Here is a 9,257-nt window from a genome sequence, read left to right as displayed (position 1 = left end):
ACAAAGTGGATAACCTCACATTTATCCACATTATACTGCATCTGCCATGCCTTTGCCCACTCACCTAACCTATCCAAGTCACGTTGCAGCCTCCTAACATCCTCCTCACAGCTAACACTGCCCCCCCCAGCTTCGTGTCATCCGCAAACTTGGAGATGTTGCATTCAATTCCCTCGTCCAAATCATTAATATATATTGTAAATAGCTAGGGTCCCAGCACTGAGCCTTGCGGTACCCCACTAGTCACTGCCTGCCATTCTGAAAAGGACCCGTTTATTCCTACTCTTTGCTTCCTGTCTGCCAGCCAGTTCTCTATCCACATCAATACTGAACCCACAATACCGTGTGCTTTAAGTTTGCATACTAATCTCTTATGTGGGACCTTGTCGAAAGCCTTCTGGAAGTCCAGATATAACACATCCACTGGTTCTCCCTTATCCACGCTAGAAGTTACATCCTCGAAAAATTCTATAAGATTCGTCAGACATGATTTACCTTTCATAAATCCATGCTGACTTTGTCCAATGATTTCACCACTTTCCAAATGTGCTGCTATCACATCTTTAATAACTGACTCTAGCATTAGACTAACTGGTCTGTAATTCCCCGTTTTCTCTCTCCCTCCCTTTTTGAAAAGTGGGTTACATTAGCTACCCTCCAATCCTCAGGAACTACTCCAGAATCCAAAGAGTTTTGAAAAATTATCACTAATGCATCCACTATTTCTGGGGCTACCTCCTTAAGCACTCTGGATGCAGCCTATCTGGCCCTGGGGATTTATCGGCCTTTAATCCATTCAATTTACCCAACACCACTTCCCGACTAACCTGGATTTCACTCAGTTCCTCCATCTCATTTGACCCCCGGTCCCCTGCTATTTCCGGCAGATTATTTATGTCTTCCTTAGTGAAGACAGAACCAAAGTAGTTACTCCATCAATGGGTAGCACCAAACAGTTACTGCCCGATTTCACTTTCAATGAGCTCTAAACTGTATAAACAAAGTTGTCAAAATTGGAACAAATGATTGTGGCTTTGAGTACAATTAAGTCATGTTGCAACTTTATAGGACTTTAGTGCAAATGCATTAGGAGGCAGTTATGAGAGTGGCATTTATGATAGACATGGATATGTAGGGAATGGAAGGATATGGATCACAAGCCGGTACAGGAGATTAGCTTAACTTGGCATCATATTTGGGACGGACATTGTGGGTCAAAGGGCAGGTTCCTCAGCCATACTGTTCTATATGCTATAGAAATCAATAGAAATGATAGGAATCACAGTAATGAAAAGTCACATTATGATGTCATTTGATCTAATTGGAGCCATCGTGGTCGAAGTTAGTCATAGCCCACTCCAAGACAATTTTCTTTTTCATCCATCACTTTGCAAATAAGTACTTAGACATATTATATTAATAGAACTTGTTTTATTGAATGCACTCCAATTTATAATGTTATAAAATACAATGTCCTCAAGGCACCGAGTTAAGAATTTGAATATAAAAGTTGGCAGATAATAACAGCCTAACACAGGACTAACACCCCAATCAGTTCAAAATGCCACCATTTGCATTGACAAAATGCATTGCTGTTAAGAAACCACTTGGGTAACACAACAGGCTGAAGAAAAATTTATGAAATTAATTCACTTAAAAGTCACATGTATCCATAAAACTAAGAAAAATGTGGAAGGATATTTGTTTGATTAGGTTAAATTTTAATATGATCTTGGGTATTCCACTTGACATTTATTCAAACACCAGCAAGGAGATATAAATTTTAATATTTATGAATCATTTAGGACTTTTTCTTGCATGTACACGACTAAATAAGTAACTTTGTAAAAACATGGGGAAGGGGGGGGGGGGGGGGGGTAGAAAGTTTAAATTTGCATTACATACCTCCAGCCATTTGTTTCAAGGTAACTAAATACTCCATCAATAATACTTGCAAAACATTGTCCTCCAGTTATGAAAAGTGTGTTAATGGTAACTAATCGTCCTCTCATGTGGAACGGTGCAGCCTCTGCAATGTATACTGTTACTGTCATGGAGGAGAGACCTGGAAAAAAATGAATATGCAGACCTGAACACATTATTTCTTTGGAAGATGAAAGTCACCCGAAGTAGAAAATATCAGAATCCATAGCAACTATCCACCTGACAGTATATTTTGGCAATCACAAATAATGTTGAATCGTTCTGATAATAGTTCCATAGTAAACTGTTGGAACGTAACCAAATATGCAAAAGCCAGTTTGGAATTTCAGTGCATGTGGCATCCAAATGTAGATGCATCAAATATTTACAAAGATACTACATACAGAAGCAACTACTGGATTCTGCAAGGAGCTCAGAGGAAGTCAAAGTTACTAATATTTCCTAGCACACATTGAGGAACCTGTTCATGGATTCTGTACCTTGTTAGATTGAGATGTAGTAACTACTTGGAGAAGAATAAAGGCAACATTTTTATTTTATTTTTAATGTGCATAGAACAGTATACCAAAGGAACAGGCCCATTGGCCAATAATACCTGTACTGAAAATGATGCCAAGACAAACCACTATCGACATGCACATAATCCACAACTCCCCATTCTCTGCATATCCATGTGCTTGTCCAAAAATCACTAAAATGTCACTATCATATCTACTTCTGCCACCACCCCCAGGCAGCACATTCCAGGCACTCACCACTCTACATTTAAAAAAACCCAACTTGTCCTGCCCATCTCCTATAAACTTCACGCCTCTAAACTTAAGGATTTGCCCTCTAGCATTTGATATTTCCAACTCCTCCATATATCGACAGTGCACTAAAATTAATTATTTTAAAACTAAATAGATGACTTAAGGAAGCAAATAACATCATTGAGAAAAATAGATAAGAGATGTTATCTACAACATTCATACTCAGACTTTACAATAACTGCATTTGAAAGAGGCTCCAAAGATATGGAACTTTATTTCAAACAAAGAAATAGTCTTCCACTGACTTGCAATGGTTAAGTAACAATATCCAAAGAAAAAGGTTACCAAATATAGTAAAGGTGAGGAAGCACACATGGGACAGTTCAAAAATCTGTAAGCACATGTATCCGAAAATATATCCAAGCTGATATCAACATCTTGGGAGTCAAATTACAGTTGCATCACTAGTGGAAATTAAACACAATTCATAGGCATTAACGTAAATATGTGCTCAAGTGTGCCAACAATTTTTCTGACGTTTCAAACATTGCGTGCAAAACAGAAGTTATCCCCAAAATATTACAACACAAAAGGTCAACAACAATTAGTAGCTGTTCTGTGGTCTGCACTGTGATGCCTCTTTGACATGAAAGCAAAAAAGAAATGTTCTAAATGATCAAAAGAAAATGGGCTACTTGTGTCCAAACATGCAGATAATTAAAGTGTGCTGGACAGGTAAAAGAAAATATCCGAAATGACAAAAAGAGTTCAATGGTTCGTATTACTGAGCTTTTCCTTCCCTTGCATCTGATCCTATAGGATTACTAAGACCAGCTGCCCCATTTGGTATTTATGCCCTGTTTATATACTCAATATTTAGAATGCACACAATAAACATACAGAAATGCCGTGTTATTTTCAGTATATACAAATCTTTAACCATGTTTATTAATGCCCATGAGAAAGCAAATTAATCTTCAGCCAACATTAGAAAGATTTTTTATAGGGCAGCATCAGAGCTACCAAAATTTCCCAAGTATTTAATTCCAATAGGTTCCACTTGAAATACTTTAAAACTATCTATATATATTATTGTATTACTAAAACTCTGTGTTTGTTTGTGTGTTTGTGTGTATGTGTCAACCTTTTTTGGTTCGCACAGCCAAAATGGTACACCATAGCACCACAATTTTTGGCCCATGTTACTCATCATTATCCTGGGCATAACGTCTAACACCTCTCATTGAAATTGAAGCTACATTTTTAAAGCTAGAGACATTTTAAAGTTTAAAAATTCACTTTTTAACCCATTTCCTGAAAGTCCTCAGCATATGACGTCACAATGGGCGACGTTCAACTTCATTTGCTCTTCACTCGCCAAAAGAAGATGGCCGCCACTAGCTGGGCCGCCCAGGCTCAGTCGTTCCCTTGCCCCTCTCCCGGCCCCGCCCTCGGCCCCTCGCAAGGCCCCGGCGGAGACTCGCACTTCGGCAGTCAGCGTTGAACGTACGGGTGTACGTGGCTTTCGCCGCCAACGGCTCCACGGAGGAGAGTGGGTGTGGCTGCCGAGTGGGTGGAGGGGAGGGTGGGGGTAGTGGGGGTGAGGGGAGGAGAGAGTGGGGGTGGGGGGAGGAGAGTGAGGGTGGGGGGGAGTGGGGGAAGGAGGGGGAGAATGGGGGTGGGGGGGAGTGTGAAGGAGGGGGGCAGTGGGGGTGGGGGAAGAGAGTGGGGTGGGGGGAAGGGGGACGGTGGGGGGCAGGAGAGGGGGGACGGTGGGGGGCAGGAGAGAGTGGGGTGGGGAGGAGAGAGTGGGGTGGGGAGGAGAGAGTGGGGTGGGGAGGAGAGAGTGGGGTGGGGAGGAGAGAGTGGGGTGGGGAGGAGAGAGTGGGGTGGGGAGGAGAGAGTGGGGTGGGGAGGAGAGAGTGGGGTGGGGAGGAGAGAGTGGGGTGGGGAGGAGAGAGTGGGGTGGGGAGGAGAGAGTGGGGTGGGGAGGAGAGAGTGGGGTGGGGAGGAGAGAGTGGGGTGGGGAGGAGAGAGTGGGGTGGGGAGGAGAGAGTGGGGTGGGGAGGAGAGAGTGGGGTGGGGAGGAGAGAGTGGGGTGGGGAGGAGAGAGTGGGGTGGGGAGGAGAGAGTGGGGTGGGGAGGAGAGAGTGGGGTGGGGAGGAGAGAGTGGGGTGGGGAGGAGAGAGTGGCGTGGGGAGGAGAGAGTGGCGTGGGGAGGAGAGAGTGGCGTGGGGAAGAGTGGCATGGGGAGGAGAGAGTGGCGTGGGGGTGAGGGGAGGGTGGGGAGGAGAGAGTGGCGTGGGGGTGAGGGGAGGGAGGCGGGGTCGGGTGGGGTTGAGGGGAAGGGGAAATAGAGGTGGGATGGGGTGGAGGCAGGGCTGGGGGAGTGGCGGTGGGGGCAGTGGAGGGGCAAGTAGGGGTGGGTAGGGGGGATGGAGTGGGTCAGTGGGGGGTGGAGGGGGGGATAAGGGGGATTGAGTGGGGGGGGGGGGAAATTGAGGGTGCTACACCAATAGAGGAGAGGCTTTGTGTCCACGGCTCACTCAGTCACACCCTCTCCCCTTAGCTGTTCCCCCTCTATGAGGAATGGACCCAACGGGTCCACTTGGTCTAGTTCATAATAAAGTCCCAACAGATCTTAAAGTGTCCTGGACAGGTAAAATAAAAATAATTAAAGTGATAAACATAGTACTAGAAATTGATTGCAGGAAAATTAGGACAGAAGTTATGCTGCAGAATTATAAAAACCCGCGTGTAACCGCAGTGCAAGTAGTTCTGGATACCACACTTTAGGAAGGATATGCTGGCCTTGGTGGGAATGATGCATACCAGAACCAAGCCATTAGGATGAACTAATTTACAAATTTAAATCCACTAATACAAGTACAAATGTGTAAAATACTCAAAAGCTTAAGCAACGACGAACATTCCTTGCTATCAATTTGAGTATTTGTTAAAGCAGAACCTTGACATAGCATTGCGATTAAAAGATATCATGATTGTTATCTAGGCTAGTTATCATGATTGTTAACGTTAAACTAACTTTTCATCACCAGTTTAGTTATTATTATTTATCCTGGTGATGTTGGCATCAAATACGACAACATTTAGCTCCTTTTCAGAGCCGACTTGGAAAGAAAATGCATCATATGAACAAAGTTGTCCTACTACACTACTGTAGGAATTTAACAGCAGCTACAAATGTAATGGCGAAATATATCCTAGTTAATTCGGTTTATGTAGTTGGAAGGGGTGAAAGTGTTACTGTGTATCTGCTGCCATTGTGGCGGGTCATGGAATGAAGAGGCATTCTGGGAGGTTAATGCAGAGTGTCTCAGTGTGGAGCACTGTAGCCACAATATACCAAGAAAAGGATAAGCATTTGTGTTGCCGTGGGCCACAGTCAAGATAACCCGTTCTTCTGGAATGCAGTTCGGCATCCCAGAGTCAGACCTTATCAAAATGGAAACAGGCTCTTTGGCCCAACTCATCCATGACTACCAGCTAAGTAGACCACTTGCTTCTGCGCAGCCTATAAACCTCAGAATGTACCTGCCCAAGTGTCTTTTAAATAGGAGAATTGTCCCTGCGTCTACCACTTCCTCTGGAAGTTTGTTCTATGTGCCCACCATACTCTCTGTGGAAGTAGTTAGCCTTCAGATTCCTTTTACATTTTTCCCATCACTTTAAACCGATGCCCCATGCTACCAACAGATACATGGACTTTTATGCTCCACTACCTAGGGGAAGATTGTGGCTATTAACCTTATCATCACCTTTCATGATTTTGTATACCTCAAAACAGTCACCCCTCAGTCTCCTGCACTCCAGTTAAAAAGAGACCCAGCCTCTCATACTTTAAACCATGCTGCAAACATTTATTTTACTCACTTTTCAGTTTAATAACATACATTGAGCAAAAACAAAGTGCTGGAGGAACTCAGCTGGTTCGGCAGCATCAGGATGGAAGTGGACTGACAACGTTCCAGGTCAGTAAGTACCTTTCGACTTCAGACTATGAGGAAGACAGATGCTTCCCAATCTGCTGGGTTCCTCTTTCACTTTGCTTTTTTGCTCAAGATTTCAGCATCCAGTCTCATGTCTCTTCTTAATGACACCCATCACATCTTGTGTAGAATTGCAACTAAACCCAGAAGGCAAGTAGAGGGTACTCCAGCTTTCTGGTTATCCACATGCTGGACTACACTCAAAGACCAATAAGAGTTGAAGCATAACCCAGATAAAAGAGAAAACAATCTCGGTTGGTATGGCGGAATTGGTCCCGAAGAGGCTGCGTTGTATGACCACGGAATATGGACAATTACTGGAATAAGACTTGTTCAAGCACACAAGGGGTCGTCTTGTGCATTTTCACCTCACGTGGCAAGCAATATTAATAGATGACGAAATGCTGGAGTAACTCAGCGAGTCAGGCAGCATCGCTGGAAAACATGGATAGGTGACGTTTTAGGTCGAGACCTTTCTTCATTCTGAAGAAACGTCACCCGAGTCTTCTTTTGTAAACCATCATCTACAGTTCCTTCTTATAAATTAGTAGCAGCACCATTTTGTTTTAAACAGGCGACCACCTAACAGTGTTGGAAGGAACTGCAGATGCTGGTTTACACCAAAGATATAGACATAAATTGCTGGAGTCAGGCAGCATCTCGAGAGAAAAGGAATTTCGGGTCAGAACCCTTCAGCCGATTGAAAGATGGAGAAGACCAGAAAAATAGAGGGCTGGCAACAGATGACCTCAGGAAGTGTGGAGTCAATAATGGTCTATTGTTGGCTGGGGAAGATGTGCTAACAACGGGGATTCAAGGATACGAACAGTGGAACTAGTAGGCCAATTACTGTGTGCGGGGGAGGGGGCAAGGGAAGAGGGGAGGATTGCAAGAGTTAGAAACATAGAAAATAGGTGCAGGAGTAGGCCATTCGGCCCTTCGAGCCTGCACCGAAGTTACATGCAGAAATTAGATACATCAAGAGGGTTGTAACCTGCACAAGCAAAATATCCGTCAATTTGTGCATGGCCTCACGCTAACAGTGGAGGAGGCCCAGGACAGAAAGGTCAGTATGGGAGTGGGAAGGGAAGTTAAAAGGTTTGGCAACCAGGAGATTGCGTTGGCCAAGGTGGACGCAGTGCAAGTTTTCAGCAAAATTATCGCCATTTCTATGCTTGGTCTCGCCAATATATAGGAGCTCACACCAAGAGACAGTAGATGAGGTGTGAATAAACGTCTGCCTCACCTGAATAGACTCCCTGCATGAATTCAAGGGAGGAGGTATAAACGCAGCTGTGCATCTCCTGCAGCTGCTGGGGGAAATTCCTGGGGAGGGGATGGTTTGGGCAGGAAGGGGATGGTTTGGGCAGGAAGGGATGAGTGAACCAGGGAATTGCAGAGGGAATGGTCTCTACAGAAAGCAGATGGGGTGGGGAGATGGGAAGATATGACTCGCGGTGAGATCCTGTTAGAGGTGACGAAAATGTTAAAAGGACGATTTGTTGCATGTGACAGATGATGAGGTAAAAGGAGAGGACTTGGGGTACTCTGTCCCTGATGAGACTGGGTGGGGGGGAAGGGGAGCAGGAGCAGAACTACAGGATACAGAGGAGACACATGCAAGTGCTTCTTTCTGATAGAAGGGGAGCACTCCCCCATTGCTCAAAGAATGAGGACATCTTAGACGTCCTAGTATAGAACACCTCATCTTGGGTGCAGATGTGGCAGAGACAGAAGAATTGGGACTAGGAGATAGTGTCTTTGCAAGAGGCAGGGTGGGAAGAAGTGTAGTCCAGATAACTGTAGGAGTCAGTTGGGTTGTAATAGAAGATGGACACTAAATGCTGGCAGAACTCAGCAGGTCTGGGAACATTTCTGGAGAAAAGGAATAGGTGATGTTTTGGGTCAAGATGCTTCTTCAAACTCTACGTCAGTCAATGGTCCCTCTATCACAGGAGATTGACTACGATCAAGAAAGGGGAGAACGGTGTCCAAGATAGTCCACATGAAGTGTGTGAAAAGGAACTGCAGATGTTGGTTTAAACCGAAGATAAACACAAAAAGCTGGAATAACTCAGCGGGACAGGCAGCACCTGGAGAAGGAATGGGCGACGTTTTGGGTCAAGACCCTTCTTCAGACTTGACCCGAAACGTGACCCATTACTCCAGCGTTTTGTGTCTATCTTTAGTCTACGTGAATTTGAGGGCAAAGGTGGAAGTTAGTGGTGTCATAACGATGAGTCATCATGATGATGATATGCAAATATCGTGACCTGTGTATCCGGTGACTGGAGAGTTGGAAGGTGTTCTTGCTGTGTACTGCAAGGCCGGAGGTTGTAGTCACGAGAGACAATAAACATAGAAACTAAGTAATGTAACTTATACAGATTGTGTCTGCATCATTATTCCACATCTGAGGCGGAGACGTGACATAGGCGACGAGGATATTTTAGATTTGGATATTTTGGATCTGTAACTACCTGCTGGAGAAAAGGTTAGAAAAAGGTCATAATGGCAGTCGCTGATTTCTTAGCACTTCGTGGAGTTCCAC

The 9,257-nt window shown here is 44.5% G+C and overlaps 1 protein-coding gene across 2 annotated transcripts in view; it reads right to left on the bottom strand.

Annotated features, from left to right (window-relative positions):
• LOC144604950 (proton myo-inositol cotransporter-like) overlaps nt 1-9,257 on the bottom strand; it is a 110,432-nt gene that overhangs the window by 84,006 nt on the left and 17,169 nt on the right. Inside the window, exon 2 of one of the 2 annotated variants that reach the window (XM_078419872.1) lies at nt 1,906-2,065. The exons of the other annotated variant lie outside the window; for it this stretch is intronic. Coding sequence (XP_078275998.1) covers nt 1,906-2,065 — 160 coding nt within the window. The remainder of the gene's footprint in view (nt 1-1,905; nt 2,066-9,257) is intronic. 2 annotated transcript variants of the gene reach the window in all.

Source organism: Rhinoraja longicauda, chromosome 23 (genome assembly GCF_053455715.1).
Source record: "Rhinoraja longicauda isolate Sanriku21f chromosome 23, sRhiLon1.1, whole genome shotgun sequence".
Taxonomy (NCBI): Eukaryota; Metazoa; Chordata; class Chondrichthyes; order Rajiformes; family Arhynchobatidae; genus Rhinoraja; species Rhinoraja longicauda.
Note: the sequence above shows the minus strand (reverse complement) of the source record. Positions and strands in the feature narration are given on the sequence as shown.